This window comes from Lynx rufus, unplaced genomic scaffold, assembly GCF_022079265.1.
Source record: "Lynx rufus isolate CCGP_SWC_20201006 ecotype Redwood Valley unplaced genomic scaffold, mLynRuf1.p SCAF_14, whole genome shotgun sequence".
Classification (NCBI taxonomy): Eukaryota; Metazoa; Chordata; class Mammalia; order Carnivora; family Felidae; genus Lynx; species Lynx rufus.
The window spans coordinates 26919729-26946905 of NW_025814828.1; the positions used below are offsets into that span (position 1 = coordinate 26919729).

A 27177-nucleotide genomic window follows, 5' to 3' on the forward strand; every position below is an offset into this window, starting at 1 on the left:
TGCTTTAATTATCAGACATGGAGTCAAAGAATGTTAGGGTGGAAGAGAGTTTCCAAGTTATAGAGCCCTCTTTTTTAATCTTCTCTTAAATCTGCGCCCACCGTTTTCGTGAAGAGCTATTCCGTTCAACATTAGACTGTCGGCTTCATCAGGGCAAAGACCTACAATAACTACATATTGCAGAATGGCTCATAACCAAGGGTGGGGCGAAGAAATGAAGAAGCAGAAGTAAATTCCTTTATATGTTGCTGACCCTTGCTCTTAGGCAGCTCATTGCCTGTGGGAAATTTGAGTGTGACAATTGAAGCACGTGTGGTGATCTAAGAAGGCAGTGAACTGAGGGCCATTTCTTCCGCTCGGTAGGAGCTGGGGGTGGGAGACACTCCGGACAAACTACAAAGACAGATGCCATTTGAGCTGGGCATTGAGGGTTCAATAGAAGATCACCAGGCACATAAGGTGGAGGTAACCGAGGCCAAGAGAAGAGCATCTGCAAAGGCAGAGAGTGGTGAAGAAAGGTGGCATATTTGGGTAAAGGGGTGGTATGGTCAGAGTGTATGGAATGGCCAGGATGATGGGAGTCACAGTTGGGAATCTAAACCAGGGCTAGGAAGAAAAGGGTCGCCTGCCCTCTTCATTCATTGGGCTTCATTGTCAGGCAGGCAGGAGTTGGGACTGGAATCATAAGAGGGTGGATAAGGTAGAAATATCAGTAAAGAAACCGTTCATTCATTCACTCGTTCACCAAATATTTAAAATTCTTTATCGCTCGTCGTGAGAAGCCCCGGGTGTTACACACAAGTGCTGAACGACTGTTCTGTACGCCAGAAACTATTATTACACTGCGTGTTAACTAAGTGGAAGTTAAATATGAACTTAAAAAAAGGGAAACGCAGTGTTCGTGATACGTCAGGTGCAGCGAATGGGACCCATAGATGTACAATACAATCGTGTGAGTAACACACACTAGGGGCCAGAACAGGACACTGGTTGAAAAGAGGAGAGAAAACAGAAAAGAGACATTCTGAGGTAGAATGAGCCGTCCTGCGCAATCAGTCAAAACGGAGAAGGACTTAAGGAAGAAACTCAAGTTTCAAGCCTGAGCAACTTGTTGGATTAAGGTCCATTCAGTGAAATAGGAAACACCGAGGAAAAGGCAGGTAAGAGGGGACAGCAGCGGGGGAATGGTCAAACACGAGACTGAACGAACCTGATTTCAGAACGGTTGCATTTTGATTCTAACGACATGTGGGTGAGGAGATGAGAAAAGAGACCCAGACCGGAAATGTACATTTGTCGCTGTCATGCCACTTCGAATCGGGAGTATTTATACAATACAAAGGGAACTGAGCTAAGGTTAGAAACTTGGGCACACGAACATCTGAAGAGTGGGCAGGGTTTCAGAACGGAGGGAAATAAAGGAAGAAGAAGAATGTATGAAACAACGTCATGAAAGCCAAAGGAGACGACACCTGCCGAGATGAGTCTGCTGGTGAACACGCCAAGTGCGGGTGAGAATTTCACTTCTTTTGAATTCGAACCTGGGAGGACTTTTGTTGGGTTTGACACTGGATGAGTAAACGAAATGTTTCAAGTTGGTTATGTTTTCAAGTTGGTTTTCATAACGATACTCCTAAATATATATCTTCTTTTCAATAAATATATTTATCATCTTGGTACCACAAGAGAATTTAACTTCGGCCTCATGGGCAGTATTCCAAATAGATAATGATATTGCCCAGTATCCGCGGTGGACTAATGTATAACGTATTATATACATTGCCTTCTAAGGGGAGGACAGCAGGAACAGCCTCAATGCACAGTACCATAACTCACCCAAGTCATGTAATTTTGTTAGCAAAAAGGCCAAAGCCTAGACTCCCGGCTCTTGACGAAGTGTTCTATTTGTCCCTACTCTGATACTAAGTATCACAAAGAACACACACACGTGCGCGCACATGCACGCAACTCAGGTCATTTTCGTACAAGCGCTTAAATTCATTCCCTAATAGCAAAATAAAGGGGATTGTTTCACCCTGTAACTTTTAAATATTTCATTCCACATTATTAAAGACAGAGATGATTAGATCGCCAACTCCTCCTAGAGAAAATACCACATGCAAGATGATTTTGGATTTGTGAAAGATCAACGGATTTCGAATGCACGAGGGCCCCATTTTAAACTTAGGGAGAAGAGGGTGCCCGGGTGGCTCAGTCGGTTGAACGTCCGACTTCGGCTCAGGTCATGATCTCACAGTTCGTGAGTTCAAGCCCCGCGCCGGGCTCTGTGCTGACAGCTCGGCGCCTGGAGCCTGCTCCGGATTCTGTGTGTGTCTCCCTCTCTGCCCCTACCCTGCTTGCATTCTGTCTCTGTCTCTCTCAAAAATAAACATTAAAACATTTTTCTCTTAAACTTTGGGAGAAGAAAGTACCACACCCAAGTTCAGATTGGAACCTTTCAAGTCTCTCAAAGGGCCCCGAAGCAAAGGAATAGAAGGTACCTTGACTTTTTCGAGGTGATCTTGGAGAGAGTCAATGAGGAGGTCACCCACAGGCTGCCAGGAGCCCTTGATCACCTCAGCCTGACGCAGCTTGAGGTCAAGCTCATCGGTTGCTTCCTGAAGTTCCTGGAGTCTCGCGAGGGCCTCGTCTATTTTTCTCTGCCAGTCTGCAGAGTGCAGGTTCAGTTTTTCCCACTCGGTGTTGACCTCCTCAGCCTGCTTTCGCAGGAGCCGTGTGACATTCTGGGCTCTCTCCTCAGGAGGCAGCTCTAAATTGGTAACATGACAAGGTTTCAGGCCACAGTCCTTTTTGTTTTTGTTTTTGTTTTTGTTTTTTTTAAAAAAACGTTGTTGAAAAGGTCATACCGGAAGAAAGAAAGTACAGTGCAACAAGAGGGCAACCCATTGATTAATGGTTCTTTCGCACCTTGGCATAAATTCTGACAGTGTCCGCACATCTCAGGTCTGTCCTCCTGACTATATCTGTTCTACCTTCTATCATTCAGATCATCCAAGATCCATTTAAGCCACTGAACAGAAACATGTTAGGATGCGCACCACAAGCTCGAATTTACTTCAGCCAGGCTCTTAAAAGGAAAATTAGGTTGTAGTCTCTATAACGATAGGATCCCTTCTCACAGCGAATCCCTTTTGTTTCTTATTTTCTAAGTGTTTCAATAACTGATCACTAATGAGTCTCTCTTAATGTTTATTTATGAAGGTGCAACCAGATTCATGCACGGTGGTTTAGGGTTCCTTTTTCTTTCCCAACATCTATGTTTAATTTGAATCGATTCTATTTAACTCAGAAAATATGAGCGCCATCCAGACCCTGGCAGCGAGAATGGATGGGTCGCTCTGTCACCACTGATCCTTCTATCAATATGTTATTACAGTTCCACATTCAATTACCTCTGGGCTCCTGGTAGAGTTTCTCTAGTCCTTCGAAAGGCTGCTCTGTCAGAAATATTCGTACAGTCTCAAGAGTACTCATGATTACAGGTTCTTTCGTTTTCAATTCCCTCTTGAAGGCCTGTGAAATGAGATGAAAAGAAATGCTTATTTGGCTTGTGGCATTCTTCTCAAAGTTAATCCTGGTTGTCCAGAACTTGGTTATGAAATTCCCAGGTCGATTTCTATCTCCTTTATTTATAAACCGATGGTCACCAAATGATAAATGAGCCCGTATGGATCTTTCTGTTAAGCACGAAACCACTGTGTGTATAAAACTCTTCTGGAGAGCATGGGGGAACTTTCAAGAAACACTGAGGCTTTTTCATTAAGATAAGAGTGATGTACTTGTACAACCTGAGCGCCAAACTTGAAACCTGAAGGCAAAGTTGAAAGATACATATTACAAGATGCTCACGGGGATCACGAAGACTTCTGTATACCCGAAAGAATGGTTATGCTAGAGCACAGCAGGGGGCCTGAAGGGCTGTTTGGAAGAACCTAGGTTGTAGCGAAATACACAACCAATTCAATCCATAACCGTCAGTTAATTCTGTCAAAATGTCTGACAACTTATAAAGTGAAGTATTCACAGTCAAAACTCAGTCCTTTTGAAAAATACCCATTATCTAATGTGACTTCTTTGAGAATGGGAGAAATGCTTTGAGGTATACTGGACTTAGGAATTGAGGGAATAAGTTTCTATGAAAGAACAGGCCTAGAATAGGTCTCTTGGGGTCATCTACGCTAGTTATCAATTTTAAACCCTAATCTGTAAGCTTCTTTGATACAGAGGATTAAAAGGAAAGCAAAATGCAGAGTTTCTGTCTTCAGGAAGCTTCCGGATGAAAAGAGGGAGAACACTAACACACTAGAAACAGAGCAAAAACAATAAACTTCATACGCAATTGAGTGCCAACGGTGGTGAGACAGCGTATGAGGCTGGAATAAATTGACAGATACTTGGAAACCATCGAAGATAGTTACGGACCAGATTCTACTATCTTAGAAGTGAAGATGTTAATGAAAGTATTAAGTACCACATAAATGTTAATAGACCAGTGTAAACAGTAATCATAATTGCCCCGACATAGAGCTTATTTATTCAAATCCCTTTTCAATTCTGCCCTAGTTTTAGCAATGTTACCTATTGAATTTAGCCCTGTTCTGTTACTGAGAGAAAAATTAGCTGCATCTCGTTTGAACTCCAGATATATTGTGTCGTAGGAATGCTCCAGAACTGTATTCTATGATACATGTATAGATAAAATCCTCATCATTCAAAAAAAATCCATGGGGCACCTGGGTGGCTCAGTCGGTTGAGCGTCCGACGTTGGCTCAGGTCACGATCTCGCGGTTTGTGGGTTTGAGCCCCGCGTCGGGCTCTGTGCTGATGGCTCAGAGCCTGGATCCTGCTTGGGATTCTGTGTCTCCCTCTCTCTCTGCCCCTCCCCTGCCTGCTCTCTGTCTCTTAAAAATAAATAAATGTTAAAAAAAATTTTTAAAAAAAATCCTGAGTTTGACACTTGGCAAAATGATTTGTCTTCCATAGTTACTTAACAGTTAAGTGGAAACAGGCAAGGTGCTTGGCTTTTTTTAATGTTTATTTATTTTAAGAGAGAGACAGATTGCTACTGGGGGAGAGGGGCAGAGACAGAGAGCGAGAGAGAATCTTAAGAAGGCTCCAGGCTTAGTGCAGAGCCCGATGTGGGACTCAATCCCGTGACTGTGACATCATGACCGGAGCCAAAATCAAGAGTCAGACGCTTAACTGACCAAGCCACCCAGGCGCCCCAAGGCAAGGTGTTTGAATTGAAATAATAAAGTTCTAGAAGTGAAATATTAGGATTCAGTCTTTGGATGGGGATGTAGTTTTGGTACAGTGAGATATTTTTGTCCTCTTGAAATAATACAGAGTAGGTATTATAATACGGAGTAGGTGGGTTATTTATTCTGCTTACGTGTAAGGCTGATTCTCCCTCTAATATCTCATTTGAAATCTGTGTGTATGTGTGTGTGTGTGTGTGTGTGTGTGTGTGCACGTGCACGCGTGTGTATGTGTATACAGCTCTTGTATTCTTACATTTTCTCATACATTTAATTTTCCCAACTTCAAAAAAATTATCATTTTTTTCTAGTCTCTCCATTTGGACTTGATAGGAGGCAATTAACTTTGACATTACTAATTATAAAATAATAATGGCTCCCTTTGTTGAACTACTGTGTGTCAGTAGTTGTGTAAGAAACTAGAAATGCAAAGTTGAATGCAAAACCACCCCTCCCATTTAGAAACTCGCATACAGGAGAAGAGTCAAACACAGAAATAATTTCAAAACGGTGTGGAAAGTGCTAGAGGTTTGCATCAAATGGGAAAGGAAATTGGGAAAGGCTCCCTAGAGAAGATAGTATTCATGAAGAATTCTAAAGCATGAATGTGCATTAGCCAGCAAAGTGCAGATTAGAGGAGGGAGAAGAAAACCAACGAAAATACATGTGTGAAGACATAAGACATAATAGAGTATGGCATATATTATCCACATCTCAAGTTTTCTCAAGTAGGCCAGTTCTCTTTCTTTTTTCTTTCTTTCTTTCTTTCTTTCTTTCTTTCTTTCTTTCTTTCTTTCTTTTTTGAGAGAGTGAGAGAGCGAGCAGGGGAGGGTCAGAGGAAGAAGGAGAGAGAGAATCTCAAGCAGGCTCCACGCCCAGCATGGACCCCGACATAGGGCTCAATCTCATGATGTGAGCCGAAATAAAGAGTCAGATACTTAACTGACCGAGCTACCCAGGTGCCCCCAGGAGATCAGGGGGCTTTGAGAGGATTTAAGCAGGAGAGTGGTGTGGGCATGTGTGTGTTTCAAATAGATGTCCCTGACATAAATACAGAGTATGTCTTTGAGAAGGGCAGAAATGGAATGAGACCAGTTAGGAGGCAACTGGAAGAATTTACTGAAAGATTATGAGGATCTGATCCAGGGCAGTGGAACCCACCCCCCACCCCCCAGTAAAAAAAAGGATAGAGTAGGGAAATGTTAAGGTGTAGAGGTGTGGGAATTTGGTGACTGAATAGATGCCAGTAATAAGAGAGAGGAAGAAGCAAGGAAGACTTCTAGCTTCTAGGTTGGGTAGATGAGTGAATTCTGGGTGCAATTAGACCGCATTCGAGGAAATAAAGCCTCCTGCATTTCTCAGCACACCTATAAAGAGCTCTGGCTCCGGGAACCTTCCCATGGGAACTGATCTGCAGTCATTCGTCTAGTCAATTTCTCTCATCCAAGAGGATCAAACTGTTAGAGCCCAGAGGAAGTTCCCAGGTTAAGTTCCAAGTTGTCAGCAAGACTGGGGTGGTTCTCTCTTTAGGTCTTTACAGGTTGGGAAAAAAGCCCAGACCTCGGTGACATGTCCAGTTTGTAAAATCCAAGCTACATAGGGCTATCTGGCTTTTAGAAAGGTTAGAGTTAGGGCTCAGGCCCTTTATGTTTCCAAGGAGACCCTATCGGGAGGAGAAGGGGATCCTTTCTGAAGGAGGAGGCTTCCTTCCCCTTTATAATAGAAAAATCCTTTCTCCTTGTCTCTGGCCTAGGGAATATGTAGCCAGTCATGTGGGAAATTTTTCCATTGGCTCTTACCACTGGTTCTTACTTTACCAGGAGTAAGACTTGGGGTAAACGCCGTGAGAAGGGGTGAGACAGTGATGATATTCCCCGTTAGGTAATTCAAAGAAATCAGTCTCTGATCCAGGATACTTCATATGCACATTCGGGATAAAATTAATAAAGATGAATATTAAAAACTCAACACGAGTATGAGGGGGGAATCTGTCTCATGATATGCTCAGCTTGGAGAGGTATCGTTCCTTCCAGAAGGACAGAAATATCCAAGTCTGATGTTCAGGGAGAAGAAAAGGAGATTTAGGAGTCATTTTCTCAGTTAACATCCATTGAGTGCCTATGATTATGCATAGAGATGAGGATTAAAATGACATAGTACACGAGATTGCTCAGGCAGTAGAGTATATTCTAGAGAATATACAAAATGTACGGGCAGACAGGGGAAATAGATCCCACGAGAGGCCAAAAAGGAGTTGGACGAATAGGTGGAAAGCGTGGGGGAAATGAGAAGTGTAGAACTATTGAAGAGAGAGGAAGAAAGTGACAGAGAGCGTCCAATCACGGCCCTCAGATGTAAAGCCAGAGCAGCACTGAGACGTGTTCGTAGGACTCGGTGAGAGCAATTTCAGCGGAGGGCAGTAGCCTCAGAAGTCGGCTTAGTTGAGGAGTGAGTGGGAGAAGAAGGGGTAATGAGAGATGAGAAAAATTAGATGAGAACTGTGGAGTATACATTTTTTTCTGAGAAAGAGGAAAGGAAGATAGGAAGAGGACAGGTCAGATTACAATGTAAGAGGATGGTCCGTTCCTTTTAGAACGGGAATGGTTTGAACACAGGGTGAAAGACGGAAGCTACCAGTAGGGTCATCGACCGTCCTGGTTTGTGTGGAACTGAGGAGTACTTCATGAAGTGGGGCTTTGAATGCTAAAACCAGGACGGTCGCCTGCAACCCGGGCCAGTTGGTGACCATGGCAGAGAGGAATATATTCGAGCCATAGACAAGGGAAGGTGGAGACAATTATTGGAGTGAGGTCTGTCAAAGAAGGACACGGATCTTAAAGGTCCCATCAAATTGACAAAGTCCAAGACCCTGATGATGCAATTCCATTGTCACAACTGAACATTCTTTGTGAGAGACCACTTGTTTGCCCCTCGAGTTGTTGCCAAGGGCATAGCAACATCACAGCTGCACAGTTCATTGCTTAAATATGAGTCACTGAGGATTAAACTGAGTCTAAAGAAAAGACAAAGCAAGTTCTGTCATTACAAAGACATAAACAGCATTATTTTCACATCGTTGTCTGAAATTAAGAAAAGAAAGTGGATGGAAGAGAAGGTTATGTGCCATATCGTTAGAATTGGGGAAGATTTCGACCAAATATAAGAAAGGTTAAAAACCCCAGAAAAAAGGAAGAAATAGTTGGTTCGAGAAAATCAGAAGACAAAGAAAATGGTAATATTTCTCACTATGCGGAAAAAACCAGAAATAGGAATATGTCATTGGAAGCATGGTGATAATGGAAGGTCTTGTTCCATTTGTTCATTGAAAAGATTTTGAGCACCTGTACTTACGAGACGCTGTTCTAGGCAGTAAGTATCAGCGGCCCTCATAGCGTGGAGTTTAAAAGAGACAGGCTTATGTAGCCAATGCAAAAACAAAGACAACAATGACAGAAACTCAGGAAGAGTCTGCATTACAATAATGACAAATCAATTTTTCAACATCTAATCGACTTACCATAAACCGCATAAGAGTTCACTGCATTTTTAGAGGAAGGAAGATGGAAACATTTTAAAACAAAAACAAGAACATTCCATGTCAGGGGACTTAACTCTTTGATAACCGCCTTGCCTGTCAAAGGTATTTGACAGGCTATTTGACGCTACTTGAGCGACGTTTGGGGAAATATACACTCCTATGCTATACTGATTTTGTCTCATAGGTTATGCTTAATGTTTTAAATCAGACAAGGAGGCTCGTTCATGTGCCAGCGTGAGAAAGGTATCAGATATAGAGCCCTTCCTCCCGACACATACAGAATAACCTTTACATTAGATGTTCATATTCAGATGTTAAGATATCTACTTCCGGAATCCTTTGAACAGATCAAATTATTTTCTTTAAAACTCATCCTCTTTCCCACAGCCTCCTTTTTACCTTTCCAAGGATAGCCAGGCCCAAGGGCCTAAAACAGTGATATGGAAGGAACCAGAAGCAACTACTAAGACCTAGAACAGCTCTGAGAAAAGAAAGTAGCATTCCGTCTTACCAATGAAGAAAAATAGGCATATTAAACTGACCTTTTTCCTTCAGCTCCTAAGTTTCACAGAATAATTTATATGAAGCATGCACCACACAAGCGTACTAGTGGGACATGCCAAGGTAAATCCATTTATTTTAAGGTGAGATGATCTGATAGTTAACATTTATTTATGACTTTTAATGTGTATTTATTTAAGCAGTCTCTACGCCCACTGTGGGGCTGAAACTCACAACCCCAAGATCAAGGGCCGTGTGCTTTACCCACTGAGCCAGCCAGGTGCCCCTGATGGATAGTATTTATGGATCACAAATGCTGACCAACTGGGTGACTGACTGTAGGCTGACTAATTAGCTAATTAAAAATATTTATTTTGAATCCATTATGTATAGGAGAGGGAAGATGTAGGAACATGATCTTTGTCCTGAAGGAGCCAATAGTTTGGCTGAATAGATATGTTTGTGGTGATACTTTTATACTCTGAATGTTTTACCAATGCGGAGTAAAGTACAGATAAGTTGGGATTTGCCTAAGGCCATCAGCTCATTAGTCACTTAGAATCCAAATCCTGAAATTCTTAAGCCAGGCTGAAGGTGAGTGACGGCAAAAAATAAAAGATCCCTGGGGCGCCTGGGTGGCTCAGTCGGTTAAGCGGCCGACTTCAGCCCGGGTCACGATCTCGCGGTCCGTGAGTTCGAGCCCCGCGTCAGGCTCTGGCTGATGGCTCAGAGCCTGGAGCCTGTTTCCGATTCTGTGTCTCCCTCTCTCTCTGCCTCTCCCCCGTTCATGCTCTGTGTCTGTCCCAAAAATAAATAAACATTAAAAAAAAAATAAAAAAAAATAAAAAATAAAAGATCCCTGAATTACAATAATTTGGAAGCCGCATAAGCGCAAAATCCTAATGGCCATGAAGCAAGTCAGAAATTAAAAAAAAAACACCTGAAAGTAATAGAGAAGAACCGAGTCATTGATTATTTGATTTTTGTTTCCCCGGCCTCTCGTCCTTACGGGGGAGAAAACCAAATAGGGTGAATCTGACCTCAAATACCTATTAATACCATACAGAGAAGTAGCTTAGAACCACGTGTAGAGAGGATGAAGAGCGTGACACACTGACGTGCTTGAGGGACCTCAGGGAAGAGAGGGGCGGGATGAGAGCTCTGGGCACAGGGACTGACATTTTTGAGAGAAAAGCGATAATGCTTTCACCTAGACATGGTGGTCCTATCGCTATGGATGTGAGTTAAAACCCCCGCTTGTCCAAACACAGATCTCTTTCAACCATGTGCAGTTTCCATGGAGCTGAATTTTATCTAAATTCCCACTGAGGTGGCAAGTCTATATTTGTGTTACTCCGACTGAAATCTCATGGAATGACTGTACGTTTTCACACTTGTCAGCAGAACTTGACAGAATCACCCTGCCAGGCGGACGGAGGTGGTGGTGAAAAGGGTGTTCAAGTCTGGGATGGGCCGAAGCTGGCTGGGTGATCTAGAACCAGGCCTAAGATCTCCCTGAGCCCTTGTGTCCTCGTTTGTAAAATGCGGGGGGTTTACTAAACACCTTACCTAAGTTCTCGCATCCAGTTGGAATGTTCCATAAGCAAAGTGTTTAGGTTGTTTAGGTCATTAATTGGCCATAAGCCTGTTACATGGTGGCAATTTGAGACGATCTCTTCTAGACAGCATTCCTAATGATAAAAATTATAGCCATAGCTTGGCACATAGTGGATAATAAATTTTGTTGACCACATAACAGAACACCCAGTTCGAAGACCAGAGTGTGTTATGTGGAGGCCAGTTTGATTTAGATGCAGAACATGCTTGACGGTGAAAGCCTGGGCTCATGAATTATTAGAGAAAAAATTAAATGCTGTCGATTGGGAAAAATTGAGAGCTCTTATTCTGGGCCTTTCCTTATGTGCCAGATCCAAGGCTGAATGTAATCGTTGAGCTGCTGAGTGGATTTTCCTCAAGAGGAGGCCCTATTTGCTCTGCCTTCTTCATCCTAGAGATTCCCTCCCTGAAGGAGATGTTCATGCCCCACATTAGAAGGAGATGTTCATGCTCACACATTCAGAAGTTAGAACTGCTTGGTTGGGGCTTTTCGTCCAGTCTGAAGCATTAGGTGAGGGATGAGCGAACACTAGACAGACCCTAAAATTTGGAGTGATCTAATGGTGCCACACAGACAACAAGTGGTTCCTGAACGGGCACAGGACAAGGACATTAACAGCCATATCTACAAATTGATGAGTGTTTTAGTTTTGTCACCCTATATGATCAGGCTAGTTTCCACATTGTTTCTGCTTTTTTCTATATGCCTCCCATACTGTTTTGACTTCTGAAAAGAAAGTTGAATACATTCTGTCACCACAGTGACACTCCTCACGGAGACAGCCACCATGTTTACTGAGTCTCAAACACCTCACCAGTGTTTTATTTACTGAATGCTGACTTAGGGCGCATCAAAGCCCAATGAACTTGAAACCAAGATCTTGGGAAGGGGCAAGATCCAGAAATGTGGTTAACTGGAGCGGCGGGAATTTTGCCTCTAAGAATCTAAGGCAAATTCGTGGGGATTCATGGAAGGCAGAAATCGGAAAGAAGCAGGAAGAGAAGAACAACAAGAAAACAAAAAGACAGAGGATTCCCTTCATTTTCATCGGAAATGGCTGGTATTAGAGAAGTTCTACAAATGGAGTGTATGGAATATAAAGGAAAGGTCCAATCATCCCGATATTTTAAAATTGCACTAAAAATGCTCAATACGAGATATAGCTCCTTAAGAAAGTTTTAAGTTAGTTCAACCCTCTACCCACAGTAGTGTTAACTCTAGGCACTAGGTCGTACAGCAGGTCCCTAGAACGTATTCCTTCTGCACAACTGAAACTTCCCATTTCATCCTCTCCCCAGCTTTTCACAACCTCCTTTCCAATTTCTACTTCTAAGAGTTTGACTACATAATCATCATTAAGTAAGATGGAAAAAAGGTCCATTTTTGTTTCCACTCCATTCCTGAATGAAAGCGAAGATAATGGATCACGGTATCAGCTACATCTCGGCTGTTGTTTCTGAGAGTCAACAACAAGAACAACCGTCTTTCGTAAGCGAGACTGAATCAGTTTCAAGCAGAGTCGGAAAATAAATGGCCACACGTCAAGCCTGAAATGATTACAAAAAAAAAAATCTAATTGTATTCAATGAGAAAACATTTTGGAGTGTTTAGGGGGGGACATGTGCTTAATCAACACCTTGTTGAGACTTATTTCTTTGGAAGCCTTTTAAAGTAAAAGTTGTGCTCTCTGAGATCAAGGGCATGGGCTAGAATAGAGTCCAGCCTGCCTGCAGATCTGTGATACTATGGAGGAATAGTTTAGTGCCCACGCAGCATCTTGAACAGCTGTTTGACTCTAAATCCTAGGCCTGGGCTGCTTCCAACAACCACTGGGGAAGTCACTTCCTATTGACAATAATGTTGTTAAGTTCTGAGCTGACCTTGAGAAATCACTGGTGAAAGCTCAAACTATTCCCGTGGTCATTTAGAGAATTAGGTCTTAGGTTATTGAACCCAAACCCTAAGTTTTGGAAATTCCTTCTGTAGCAATAGTACAGATGAATTGATTATCAGGAGACCCCGTGACAAATTAACTTATATCCATTCCCAGGAGGCTCCGCCAGAATCTGAGATTGTCAAGTGTAAGTGGTGAATAATTTGTGAATCGTACCATTTGTCTCTATCGATATAATCTAAATACGGAAGACTCGTTTTGCTCCACATACACGGCCTCATCCGTGACCATTTCAAAGTCTTTCCCACCTCCATAAATGGTCTCATCATTTCTCCGCTTGTTCAAATCAGACACTTCAGAGACATCCTTGACTCTTCCTCTCACATTCCACATCCCATGTCTCTGAAGTTTTGTCAGCTCTACCCTCAAAATACATCTTGGGTCAAATAATTTGTCATCACGTCTATCCTTTCCACTCTCGGCCAAGTCATTATCATCTCCTGCCCAGATGACTTCACCGCCCTCCTAACTTTCTCCCTGCTTTCACTTTGGCTCCTCCCACTGTCCATTCTCCATAGAGCAGTCACAGTCAACTTCTGGACACCCAAAGCCAGTTCACGTCATCCCTGCTTATGGTCCCCCAGTGGTGTCTCCTTATGCACAAAATAAAATCTACTCCAAATGGTGGCCGGCAACATGAATGCTTATCTGGCCTTTGACACTCTCTACAACCTACCATTAGCCCATCCGGTTATTCCTTGAGCGCACAAAACCTGTTCTTACATCTAGGCTTCTGCATTCACGGCTTCTTCTGCCTAAAATATTCTCCACTCAAGGTCTTTGCTCGGCTCACTCAGACCTTTGGAGGAAAAGCGCCTCTGCAGGTGGGCCACTACCTCTCATTCTTTCTCTGGTCCTGTTTCGTTTACTTTTCTTGCTAGCACTGATTTGATAGGAGCCTACATGTTAATTTATTGGTTTACTACATGTTGTGCTCAGTAAAATCTGAAGGTCCGTGGGGGCAGAGTCTCGTTTTGTTCACTCCTTTATCCTCAGCCCTGGCACAGGGTAGGCCCTCAATAAATAACGACCGAGAGAATCAATAAATCCTGGGAGTCTGAGTTATGGCACAGTTTTCCCTAAAATGCTTTTTTTGGGAAAAGGAAGGACACAGAAAAAGACCAGGGGTTCATTTGAAAGTAAATGAATGTGTCAAAGCGCTCTATAAAGGCAACATCCTACACAAATATCATCTGAAGGGTGTTTTTCCAGATGTCAGAATATTTTGACATGGTTCGAAAGAGGACTTTGGTAGGGAAGTCAATTTGTAAATTATTCATATTTTATTTTGTTAGGATCATTAAAGAAAAGTGGCAAATCCTAGATGGCTCCGTTCTCAAGTTTTGATGATGTAGCTAGTTTTCAGAAGACTCCCTCAAATGCCTAGAAATGTCGTTCTAAAAATAATTTTAAAATCTTTTCTATTCAGCATTCCTAAATAGGACTGCATAAAATATCAAACTTACACAAAAGTAGCTTACTCCATTAGGGATACAGAATAGATCCAAAAGATGTCTATTTCCAAAGTAATATCCAGCTTTCTAATTGTTTTCTTGATTTAGCTGAATGTCTTGTTTTGAAGAAATTTGGAATTTTGACTTAAATTGTGAACTTTATTAGTAAAAGGTTACTTGTGAAATGTTTTATTATCTTAACATCCGTAGGCCCTGCCGCCACGTTCTCCTTACCCCCACCTGATACCGTCGAATTATATTTCCTGGTCTTTTTCTTTATAAGCCTTGCTATGAGTTTATCGCTTTTATTGGCCTGTTTAAAGAATAAGCTTTTGGCCTTGTTGAGTAAAACAAAACAAAACAAAACAAAACCAAAAAGAGATGTCTAGTTGTCTGTTTCTTCCAACACAGAGCGGCAGACAGTGGAGAGTAGAAATAACGAACAGTGAATTTGCAGGCGAACCAAACTTGTTCAGAAACTCTAAGAGGCCAGGTCATTGAATGTTGGAATGAATTACCCTATCACAACCTTTTTTTGTTGTTTTTCAGAGGTGCTAGGGAACAATGCGTTTTGTTCTTTTTTTGACACAGAGCTGACTTGAATCTTAACATTCACAAATGGCACCCGAAGACATAATCTATTTCTGTGGAAAGAAAACACAGCGAACTCATCAAGCTAACACAGCTACTAAAATGTACCCAAAGGAAGCAGGCTAGCATTGATGACAGAATTAGCTTAAATAAATGTATAATCAACAACGTGATTCCAGGATAATTTTATCGAATTTCTAAACCTCTCCCTCACTTCGTGGTGACTTCTGAGGAAATCGAACATGCATAATATATGACCTGACAAATGAACAAGTAAACTACTTTATTCCAGCCTTTTCATTTGTCAACAGCATCCACACAATAATGGCTTTCTGTCCACTGTTTTAATAATGTATGTATTGATTCCTTCCATCTAAATCTTAACCAGAAAATCTTAGAAAGCTTTGAAGGTGTCCTTAACGGTCTCAAGGGAAGGAATTATAGAGATTTTTAAAGTGAAAGATGAAAGCCTAATGACAAACAATTTCATTACTACAGATGCAAACAAAAAGTCATTATGTACAGTGTTCTTATAATCAAGACCTAATCTCCGTTTGGATTTGGGGTAGGAGGAAGGGAGTTGAAGAAGCCACTGGTTTATCGCCGTTCTCCTTAGAAATTTCCCACTATGATGGGCTCCTTTAAAACTCTCTCTACGTTAATCACAGAAGTAGACAAGTAATAAATATCACTTTAGTGACCGCTCAAGTAAAACAAAGGAAGTCAGTTTTAAAAATATATCTGGACCAGAATAATACACACTAATTGAAAACGAGTCAGTCTAGCGAGGCAAGTAATGAGGGGCCGTAAAAGCCTGGATAATGTATTCAAAAGATATAAAAATCGGTCAGTTTATATTTGCGAAGGCATATTTGAGCTTTAATTATTTATAACATATGGAGCATTATTTTATTAATCAGGTTCGAGAGCCATTCCAGCTACAGTTTGTTATGCTGCCCGGCTGGTTTGGGGGAACACAGATCCACTCCCATGAGGGTGAAAACTGTTTTGGGGGGTAAGACTGCAGTCCCTAACTACCTGTGTGGAATGTCTTGGAATTTTCCCTATAAGAAAAACATGAACTCTCCATCACGGTGATTGAGAATGACTGCAGGTTTTTGCCTTAAGAGTACAAGACATACGATGCTGTGCTATCAGATTTTATCATTAATCTGCAACGATACACAAAGAAAATGTAAATTGCCTCTTCCGTAAACATCCTGATTTATATAAAAGAAAAGTGAAAAATATTTTCCTATAGTTTCGACTTCTGACATTGTAATGGGATTTGTATTCCCATAAGAAGCGACAACCCGAGGCATTAATAATTTACAATAGATGGTAAGCAGGGGATTTGAAAAAAAGTGACACACCAAATACGTGGGGAACAAGTTTATGATGGCAAGTGACCCATCTTGATACTAAACAGTCTATATCAACAGTATTTGAATCAAGAAACCCATAAAGAGCAAGACGATTTATAATCCCGGAAATGTGGCAAAGTAAAACAAGTCTACAAATACAAAATCTGTCAAAGACTAGATCTTGACAGTTTTGTACTGATTATATTTCCTTTCTCTCTTGCTAAGTAAGTTCAGGAGATCTGATAAAGAGACACAGTTTCAAGGATTTTCCTTTTTTCTTTTTGCCAACAGGCACCAGGAGCATTACTGACTAGACAGGCATTCCATTGCTACTATAAAAGGGCTACTGCATAAATGTGACAAAACTCTGAGTAAACAGGGTGCTAAATGGTTCTCTCATCAACACTTAGGAGTGATGATGTTCTTTGAGGGAGGAGAGTGTTTTGTGACAAGAATGTTTCTTAAGGATACAAAGAGAAGCTCGTGAAAACATTGGGCCAGACCACAAGTGAAAACAGTGGGCATCAAAGTAGCTCTACACAGTACAAATGGACGCTGAATTGGGAATAAACAGAAAAATCCTGCAGTCAGGAAGGAACATTGCTCGTTATTCTTCTTTCCCTGCCCTTGGTCTCAGTAAACTAAAGAAGAATTAATAAGGTTAAGATTAGATCACTGATTGGTTTGTTTCCCTTCCTCCTTCCCTTCTTCCCTTTCTTCCTCAATTCCTTTGTTTCTTTACCTATTTTGTGTCTACTCTGTACTAGGCACTTTATAAAGTGCTGGGTATAAAAATGACAACCCTCTCCCCAAAAGAAGGCTTCTTGGGGCACATGGTTTAGTGACAGTGATTGACATCAATCAAAAAATTACACATATACGTGATGACAAAGAATGTTAAGCTGCTGAAGGAAAAGTAGACTGTGTATGAGAGCATGTAGAAGAAGATCTGGTCAAATGTGGGCAACATGGAAAAGCTTGCTCGATGTCTGAGCCAAGATGTAAAGGATTATCAGATGTTAACCAGGAAATTATGAAGGCGTGGGGGTAGGCAGGAGGGGCTTCAGACAGAGGATCAACATGTTCAAAGCACCACCTGAGAGTAACACGGAGTACTGTAGAAACCAAAAGAACATGGTGTATGGCTAGGGTCCAGAGGGCAAGAGAAAGAGCAGTAAGAAAAGAGAAGGTTGGGGCCTTGTTGAGGATTTTGGTCCTTCCCCAGGGGCACTGAGAAGCCATTAAAGAGTGTTAAGATGAGGACTGACATAATTCAGTGTATGTTTTTACATAAATCGCTCTGGCTGAAATGTAAAGACTGCATTGTAGGGTGGCCAGAGTAGACGCAGAAACATTAGAAGATATGGTCTTCTGTAACTATGGTGATGACTGCAGTAGACAGAGCCAAGAAGTACTTTGGAGGTAAACTGACTCAGTGATGTATTGGGCTGGTCAATGGAACACTTGGTTTGTCATCCTGAAAAGGTGACTATAGTGGTCTTCTCTGTCGTTGTTTGGACAGGAGAAAGTATTTAGTTAGATTCCCCAAGTTTGGGGGGTTTTGCAGATGGCACCCACAAAAAGATAATAAAGCACAGGATCTTATCATCTTGGGGAAGAGTTATTAAAATGTCTTATGATTGAACCTAAGTTAGATTCGGAGGGAGGTGAAGAGAGAGGAGTAGTGGAACGCACGTATAGAACACAGAGTTATCAACGGGCTGGAAGTCCTGAGAAGTTAAAGAAAGGTGACACAGATGGGTATCTGAACAAGCACACCAGCCAAGTGGGGATTAATTCACTTCCGTCTGGTGCACGTTACCCATAACTCTAGCATCGCTGTCTCCCCAAAGCGTGTTACTGGTCATGAGATTCCGGCGTAAGAGGACTGAGCATGAGTACTAACATTTCACCACTGTTAGCAAGTCATTAAAGCCAATAACCTGGGACACTGAGGAAGTATTTATAATAAGATGCTGGCTAGTAGGCACCGTGGAAACTTGGATCACATTCTTCATCTCATAGCTGAAGAACAAAGTAACAATCTCAATCTAACTTACAGAGGAATGTGACTAGAGTCTGTCCTGACTGCTAGTGCACTTGTCCGATGATTCAACTTTGGTTTCTAGAAGTAGACTGGAATTACACCTTTGGCAGAAATTCTGTCTCCTTTCTTTATATCATATAAATGCATTCGATTTAAAATGCCCTCCTGTCTCAATGAACGCTCTTCTACACACACACCAGCGTGTTTGGACTATTTATTCAAACGCAGAACATTTTGAAAAACGTCACTATTATATCTCACTCTACCACAAAGCTAATTTAGTGTTCTGGATCTTAGGAAGGGGAATTGCTAAAGGAGAAACTGTCAGTTTCCTTGGCAATTTTTTTTGGCAAAGACTCCTGGATCTCCCCTCATGTCTTCTTCCCTTTGAGCAATCGTCTATATCCTCTTCTCTGGAATAATAGAAATCCTTGACTTTTCTTGAAGCTGCTACCTTTGGCTATGTCTCCACAGAGATCTTTCTTTAAGTGTTGAACATACAGAAGTGACACCATTTAATCAAGCTTTGGTTGTCGGGTAGTCATTTACTTGGTTTGCTATTCATTTCTGTTCTTGTGCCTTTTATTCTCCTTTCAAATACACTTCTCAGCATCCAGTGTATGCCAGACACTTTGCTAGCTACTAGGGTGTTGGAGGTGAGCAAGACCAAATCTCTGACTTCCCCACTCAGAGCCTAATAGAGAAAACAGAAATACGACAAAGAGCAAAAGAAAACAAAAACAGTGAGAAACAATCAATCACTGTTGGAGGAAGCTAGTGAATGAATAACTTGCTATTCTGAAGGCTGGTAAAGTATCCTGCCTCTCGTATATGAACTGCATACTGCGTGCCCAAAGAGCAGATGAATGAACTCCCCCCCCCCCCCGCCAGGAGTATTCTGGCTAATAAACGAAGAAGAAATGATAGAAACAGGTAATTATCACATTCCAACCCCAGCCATTGGTCACGGACAGCTGCCCAAATCACACACACAAAAGAGAAAACAAGACCTTACATACCTCCTGATGATGGAGGAGTACACTACCATCTCTGAAGCAGTCTTCCCAAAAGTGTCAAGCCTGAATAGGATCAAGCCTATTGAACTGCACTATTCCATATGGTGGCCACTAGGCGATCAAGCCCACTGAACTGTACTTACCGTTCAATATGGTAGCCACTGGGCACAACCGGCTACTGTGTGCTCGAAAGGTAGCTAGTGTGAATCGAGTTGTGCTACAACTGTACATTTTTATGTTGTCTGTTGACATAGCCGTATTTATTGTTGTGTAGTTATGCAAGGTGCAACCGTTAGAGCGAACTGGGTGAAGCGTAGAGGGAAACTGTACTATTTTTGTAACTCACTGGCAATCTATAGTTATTTCAAAAATAAAAGTTTTAAAAAATGTGTTTCAGAGACAAATTGGCCACAGGCAATGTGTGAAGCTTATTTTAATTCTTATTGAAACAAAAAACATGTTAAAACATTTGAGACACATATATGTTAAGAGTGGAAATTTGAATAATGCCCAATAGTCATTAGAATAAAATTTAAAACGCATTATAGTAGCAATGTGGTCACATTTAAAGAGTGGAAACTTATCTTTTGAGATACTTTCTCAGTTGTTTATGAGTTAAACGATCCACGCTTGATATTTCTCTCAAAATAATAGAGAACCGGTAGAGGTCCAGAAGAAGTAAGATCGGGCATGAGCTGATAACTGTTTGAAGTCTTGATGGATTCGTGGCTGTTTACGAGAGGATTCTGCCTCCTTTGTATATGTTTAGTATTTTCCCTAACACAATGTTTTTAAAAATCGCTAACAGAGATGGGCAATTTCTTAAAGGATATTGTTAACGTGGGCGCTTTTGACATTTAAAATAATAATGGCTTGGATTATTTATAATTGACTCCTGGATCGGCAGAGTGAAAACAATTTCTAGTCAGCTCAGTTTCAACCCAAACTCATTTTAAGAGAGTCCCTGAATGCTCACTCTGTGCAAGGCACTAGTCTTAAAAATGTCCTACCCTGTGTACATCGTTCTGCTTCTGAACTGCTGGAAAATCGCCTCCCATCGGTGCCTGCCGGCTTAGCTCGTCATCTTTCAGCTGTAGCCACACCAGAAGCTCCTGAAGAGAGAGGTGCAGACGCTTCCACTGGTCAGAACTGGCTTCCAAATGAGACCTGAAGAACAGCAGGAACAAAGTAGGTCAAAATATCTAGAATGGTAACGAACGATTTCAATAATCCCATTAAAGGCACAGTGGTTTGGTTAGTTCCACAGTACATAAACCCACTGTGAACCATACAGCAGTCCTCAATAAAAATCTAGCTCTGTGCTTTTGCGAGCCATAATGGGGGCATTTTGAGGGCAATTTTGAGGGAAGACAGTGTTTAGCTGTACATTTATTGCCACATGCAGAATGCTGAGACTTTCGGCATGAAATATACACCGGAATGGATTGCTTTTCCGCAGCGTTGCAGTCAATGATTCTTAATGTTTCTGGTAGAAAAAATTTTGCTCCCAGTGACTAATATAAACCACTCGGTTTTCAAGTGACTCATGCTCGTACTGGAATTCTTTCGGCTTTGAGAAATGGAAAGGTCTCTCCCCACATTTTGACTTTTCCATTTCTACACCCTAGGCAGCCTCTTCCATTGACTCCTTCCATCTGGCATCTGTTCCTTTCTGCTCCTCTTCCCATATGCTTCTCCTTTTCCTCCACCCTTCTTTATTCGCGTGCACCTGGGATTTGTTTTCCCCAAGTTTCAACATTTTCCGCTTTGTTTCCTTTGTGTAAAATGTACCGAGACAACAACTCACGTGGAAAAGGAAAATCACACATTTGCCTGAAAGCCTGCCCTGAACATGAATAATTTAGGCAGGAGAATGAGTGCTTTACCATCAACTGTATTTAGAACATGTTAAGCCATAGAAGCCATTTAAGAATATACAAATGAATGATCTGTGCTATAAAACCCACATTTCACTTGAGGATGAGAAGCTAAATTAACCAAATAAATCATCAGCCAGAAAACAAAGAAGAAGCGAGGAATGTTAACAAAGCTCTATCCTCAGGTAAATCAAGAATTAGGCTGCATTACTCACATATTATCAGCAATTACTAATTAATTCATAAAAATTAATGCTGTCTATAACACAAGCATAATATAGTCTCCAACGCTGCAAAGATTGAAGTGTAAAGCAACCAGGTAGAAAAACATTTCCCTTTGCTGTTTGACAACTTAGCCTGACATTTCAAATACAATTCTCCTGCTGGTCTTAGTCAAACAGAATCACCAAATAGTGGCTATGTACTGAAATTAAATTGTTCCAAACTTGCCGAGGGATCATTTTCTTTAGGAAGGACGATACTTACAAGTCTTTAAAATGTGCAGATGCAATGACCCACAAGCTTAAATGCAAAAATCGCGTACTAGGGAAGTAACTGGAAAATCATGCAAAGATATAGGTAGAAAAGTGTTATTTGCAGCATCACTTAGGATTGACACAAGGTAGGAACAACTTAAATATCCCATACTAGGGAAGAGATTACATATATAACGGTTAAGTCTTACAATGCAATGTCCACAGCCTATGCATTGTCCAACGCGATGACATCAGCATATATTAAGGGATATGGAAAAGATCACCCCGTCAGTCGCTGAGGGAGAAAGTAGGTTACAAAAATGTCTACAATCGATTTTTCTCAAACGTTTGTGTATGTTTATCTATTTTTGTACACACACTCGACTCCGGCATGAAAAAATTCTGGAATGCCAACCCGTTTATCTCCCAGAGGTAGATTTAGAGGTGGTTTATTCCCTCAGCTTTCTACTTCTCCAAATGGTCAGAACCGTCTTTCTATTATGAGCAATGTAAACATTGTGTCTGGAAAAACAGGAAGGCCTTTCCATCAGAGAAATTAAGTGGTTCAAGACTCTAAGGGCATTATTATCTAATAAACAAATCACCAAATACCATAAATGCCATGAATTAAATATAATAGTGCAGACTGCATATAGGGGTAGAGGTAAGTCCTTTTCCGTTTCTCTTCCCTTTCCCTTTCAATGATTGCTTTTCCATGAGAAGCCCAAGCGAGAATTCCCTATGCAAGATTTTCGCTGTTTAATGGCACCCGATGATCACGGCTTACAGGGACGCCCTGGGGTGTCTGGAATTTGCAGCCTGGTCCCCTTGAAGGGGGAGGAAGCGGTCAAACAGGACGTGTGGGGAAGTAGGTGGAGGGAGGTACAGTCCGGGCGTGGATTCGCGGCATGGAAAAGAAGAGGCTCTGATGAAATAAAGCAGTACTGAGTGTCACTAGGTCTTGGGACCTTGGGAGTCCCAATAAGGCCTTGGGAGTAGGAAGAGGGGAAGGTGAGGAAGAATGTAGAGAGGCCTAATGCCTGCTCCCTCTGTCTGGTAGAGGAAATAAAATATCCCCCTGGTGGAGAGGTCTGGAGGAGGATAAAGTCGCTGAAGAGCCAAGCCACGGCACCGCCAGAGGCCCCCAGGGGCTGCTTCATTTACATAAGGCGGGGCTACAACCAGGGTCTAGGTACAATGGTGCTGACTAATCATTAACAGCTCAATGAAACCCTTTGTGTCCCCAGGGGAAAAAATAGCTCTGGGACCCAGGGAATTTACTTCTAAAGGATCTAGGAGGAGCTTCAGGGCATGAGATGGGGAGACGGTTAAGAGCCCGGACGCAGGACGGTCAAGGCAGTTAATGGAGGAGGGGAAAAAGGACCTGCGATGGGGGGAGAAAAGGCTGCCGTGTATCTAGAGTGCGGAGTTAGGTCTAACATTTGGGAACGTCTGATCACCTTCACTCCGTATCAAATGACTGTTTCTTTCCCTTGCTGGGGCTGGAGAGCGGTGACCCAAATGTAACCAAAAGTTTCATAAGGGACAAGGGATGCTGGGTAAAGGAGGGAGAGGAGAAAAGCAGATTACGGCTCCTGAATGAAAACCACGCTTACGAAGGTATCCAATTAAAGCCATGGTTCTCAAACTTCAGGGTGCATAAAAACCACGTGAGTAGCTTGTTTCAGGTATAGACTCCCAGGTTCCACCTCCAGACTTTCTGTACTTTTAAAGAGAGCCTTCACAACTCAGCAGGTGAACTCCGGGGCCATTCTTTAAGAAAGAACTTTTCTTTTTTTAATGTTTTATTTATTTTTAAGACAGAGAGAGACAGAGCATGAGCGGGGGAGGGGCAGAGAGAGAGGGGAGAGACAGAATCTGAAGCAGGCTCCAGGCTCTGAGCTGTCGGCACAGAGCCCGACGTGGGGCTCGAACTCACGGACCGCGAGATCGTGACCTGAGCCGAAGTCGGACGCTCAACCGACTGAGCCACCCGGGCGCCCCATTTTAGAAAGAGTTTCTTAAAGTAGTTCCTGCATGTCCTAAACGTTACTTCTTGGTCTCCACGGGGCAAAGGTGGCATTTGTCAGTGACACGATTTTGAAGGCGATCTAAACGCAATGACACACCAAGAGCTCACAAAACATTTTCTGTGGCCATGCTAAGCTTGTGAAGGGTTTTCGAGACACATTTCTAGCGCAATCGCTGAAAGCAGCTGCCCTGTTTTGATTTTCGAGATTGCAAACCAAATAGTTCTAAATGATTAACCTACGTTTGTATTGGGAATGTCTCTTGGGAAACTGTTTCTTTCTATTTGTAATGACTCTTTCTTTTTCCCCCTTCCAGGTTTTATCCTAGGCTGTTAGGGCTGGAAGGAACCTGAGAAATTCTCGTCAAGCCTCTTGTTTTGCAAATGTGCAAACTGAGATGCAAAGGCTCAAAGACGGCAGCTGAAGCCTGTAGCTGGAGCTATTGTGTTTAGACACGGGAAGTAGAAATTGCAAACTCTCCTAGTGTGAAGAAATCTTTAACCTTAGTGGTTTTCACCAAATGCTTGGATCCCCGAGCCAAAAGATTTCCTGCCAATTAGCAAATATACTCTATTTACCTCTACCTACTCAACAGAAAATAAAAGTGGAGGTCTTAAGCTTCAACCATTTTCTATTAATCTTTATTAGTGAAGACAAGAGCTTAGGGGCTACTAGCTTTTAACAAGGCGCATGTTGGTCTTTAATAAGCAGATAACTTCCACCATTTGGAAGGTTTGGGTAAAATGCAGAACCTTTAGGTGTGTTGGGATGTAATGCTCGTCTTTAAGGAAGTCTTCAGTATCAGCGTACTAAGAATTATAGGGGCTGCTTAAGTGGTTGTGATTTCTCTAGACACAAATATTTCAAGTATGATTGCGTTGATGCCTAGTTGGAAATTCTTAACAAAACTTTACTCTGAAAGGCATGGATTCTTTTTAATGTTTATTTACTTTTGAGAGAGAGACAGAGAGAGACAGAGACAGAGTGTGAGCGGGTGAGGGGCAGAGAGAGAGGGAGACACAGAATCCAAAACAGGCTCCGGGCTCCGAGCTGTCAGCACAGAGCCTGACACGGGGCTCGAACTCATGAACTGTGAGATCATGGCCCGAGCCGAAGTCGGACGCTTAACCGACTGAGCCACTCAGGCGCCCCTGAAAGGCATGTATTCTTAAAGAAAAATGTGTTACATTGGATTCATTTTTCACTTTGACTTTCTTTATTTAAAAAAAACTGTTTATTTATTTTGAGAGAGAGAGACAGGGCGTGTGTGCACGAGTAGGGGGCGGGGCGCAGAGAGAGAGAGGAGAAGGAATCGCAAGCAGGCTCTGTCCTGTCAGTGCAGAGCCCGATGTGGGACTCAATCTCACGGACCATGAGATCATGACCTGAGCTGAAATGCAGATTCAGATGCTTAACTGACTGAGCCACCCGCGGGCTTTGACTTCCTTTATAAAACTAATGATGTACCCCCGTGTATCTTGGGCACCCTTGTGTAATCAGATAGCACTTAAGCATATAGAAAGAAAAGGTAAGAAGGCAGAAATAATAAGGAATCGTAGACATAAAACGGGAGCTGTGGAACTTTAAATGAAGAGAGAGAATTACACTCAAAGAGAAGTAAACTTTCTTGTTTCTTTTGGGTCCAGCTTGGCCATGAACTCCAACTTTCACACATAATTAACATTTCAAGAGTAAGAGAAAGAAGGTCAGGAATAGTCAATGTCCAAGTTGCATTTTTTCTCAAAAGTAGAAAGACTATGCTACCTTTGCTCTTTCTTTATTCTCCATTATAGACAAACCTCTGAACTCTTCTAACTTTCAGTGCCGATGACTCTCTAAGAGCTTTATTGCTGCTGTGGACTACATAATGTTGGCACTCTCGCCTTTCAAATTAGCATTCAGAATTCCATAAGAGTGAGTATTCGTATCTAACATTTACAAGTTTTTCTCCCAAGTCAAAAAAACCTCGCAGAATGTAAACTTTGCTGAAATTACATTGATAACAAATGTGCTTCTCATAGTTAATAGTGTATACAATAACCTTGACAATATAATCTGGTGACAGAATGAACTGAAATCTTCATATGTAGTTCTTAAGGAAAAAACAGTCACCTGACCACTTCCCAAATTATTAATATTTTCAAAATTAAAATGCAAGGTTGTGGATATAGAATATTCTAGAATGAGAAACACTTCTTTGACTAATCACAATTCAGGTGTTGGATACTGTCATCCATAACTGTGTGTGTGTGTGTGTGTGTGTGTGTGTGTGAGAGAGAGAGAGAGAGAGAGAGAGAGAGAGAGAAAACGTGCACATACATGTATGTATGCATGCAAGTAAAAATTTTTTATTTTATTTTTCTCCCACCTAAAACAGTTAGTATTTTCTTTCGTTCTATGGCACTCAACTATCTCTGAGTGTTTACTTCTCTTCTTATACCTCTTGGATAAAATGCGACGTGATAATGCATATGGAACAGATGGCGTACACTTTCCTTGAACTAATTTATGAGATGGTATTATACAATTTCAATTAAAGTATTCATTTGTCTCCAAGACATCTTATTTGCTTTCTCTTACACCATATCTTCGAACTTCATCAGTTCTATTTAAAATATAAGAAAACCAATGTAGGAAATGTCAATAATTTGCCTAGGTTCATCAAAAGTAACTGCAGAAATAAAAATAATAGATTTGTAGAATTGCTAGGGAAATTGAAGAGTCTATCCATGCCTCTGATCAAATTTTCTCATTTCAGTGAGGCAGAATATTGAAGTCGGAAGCAGTTAAGTGACATGTTCGAGATTATATGCTAGGAAGTTAGTAACAGAGCTGGAAGAGAAGGTAGGTGGCCCAAATGCCGGTCCGGGACTCCTTTTACTCTACCTCACCAACTCATTTAGAGCTTGGATAGATTATCTAGACAGAAAGTCAATAAGGAAACAGTGGCTTTGAACGACACATTAGACCAGATGGTTTTAACAGATACATACAGAACATTCTACCCCCAAACAGCAGAATACACATTCTTTTTCAAGTGTACATGAAAAGGCTCCAGGATAGATCACGTGATAACCCACAAAACAAGTTTTAATAAATTTTAGAAGACCAAAATCATATCAAACATCTTTTCTGACCACAACAGGATGAAACTAGCCATCAGTCCCAAGGAAACAGTTGCAAGAAACACAAACACGTGGAGGCTACACAACATATTAAACAACCAATAGGTCAATGAAAAAATCACAGAGGAAGCCAAATGAAAATGAGGACAAATGAAAATGAAAACACATTGGTTCAAAAGCTTTGGAACGCAGCAAAAGCGGTTCTAAGAGGGATGTTTATAGGGATCCAGCCCTACCTCAAGAAGCAAGAAGACTCTCAAATCAACAACTTGATCGGACACTGAAAGGAAGTAGTAAAAGAACAAAC

General features: G+C 41.7%; 1 protein-coding gene across 4 annotated transcripts in view; it reads right to left on the reverse strand.

Moving 5' to 3' along the window:
* Positions 1 to 27177, reverse strand: part of DMD (dystrophin) — a 1630689-nt gene that overhangs the window by 338230 nt on the left and 1265282 nt on the right. For all 4 annotated transcript variants that reach the window (XM_047076051.1, XM_047076054.1, XM_047076053.1 and 1 more), the window contains 3 exons: positions 20373 to 20529; positions 3414 to 3534; positions 2502 to 2770 (listed from right to left, as the gene is read on the reverse strand). In XM_047076051.1, the coding sequence (XP_046932007.1) occupies positions 2502 to 2770; positions 3414 to 3534; positions 20373 to 20529 (547 nt within the window). The remainder of the gene's footprint in view (positions 1 to 2501; positions 2771 to 3413; positions 3535 to 20372; positions 20530 to 27177) is intronic.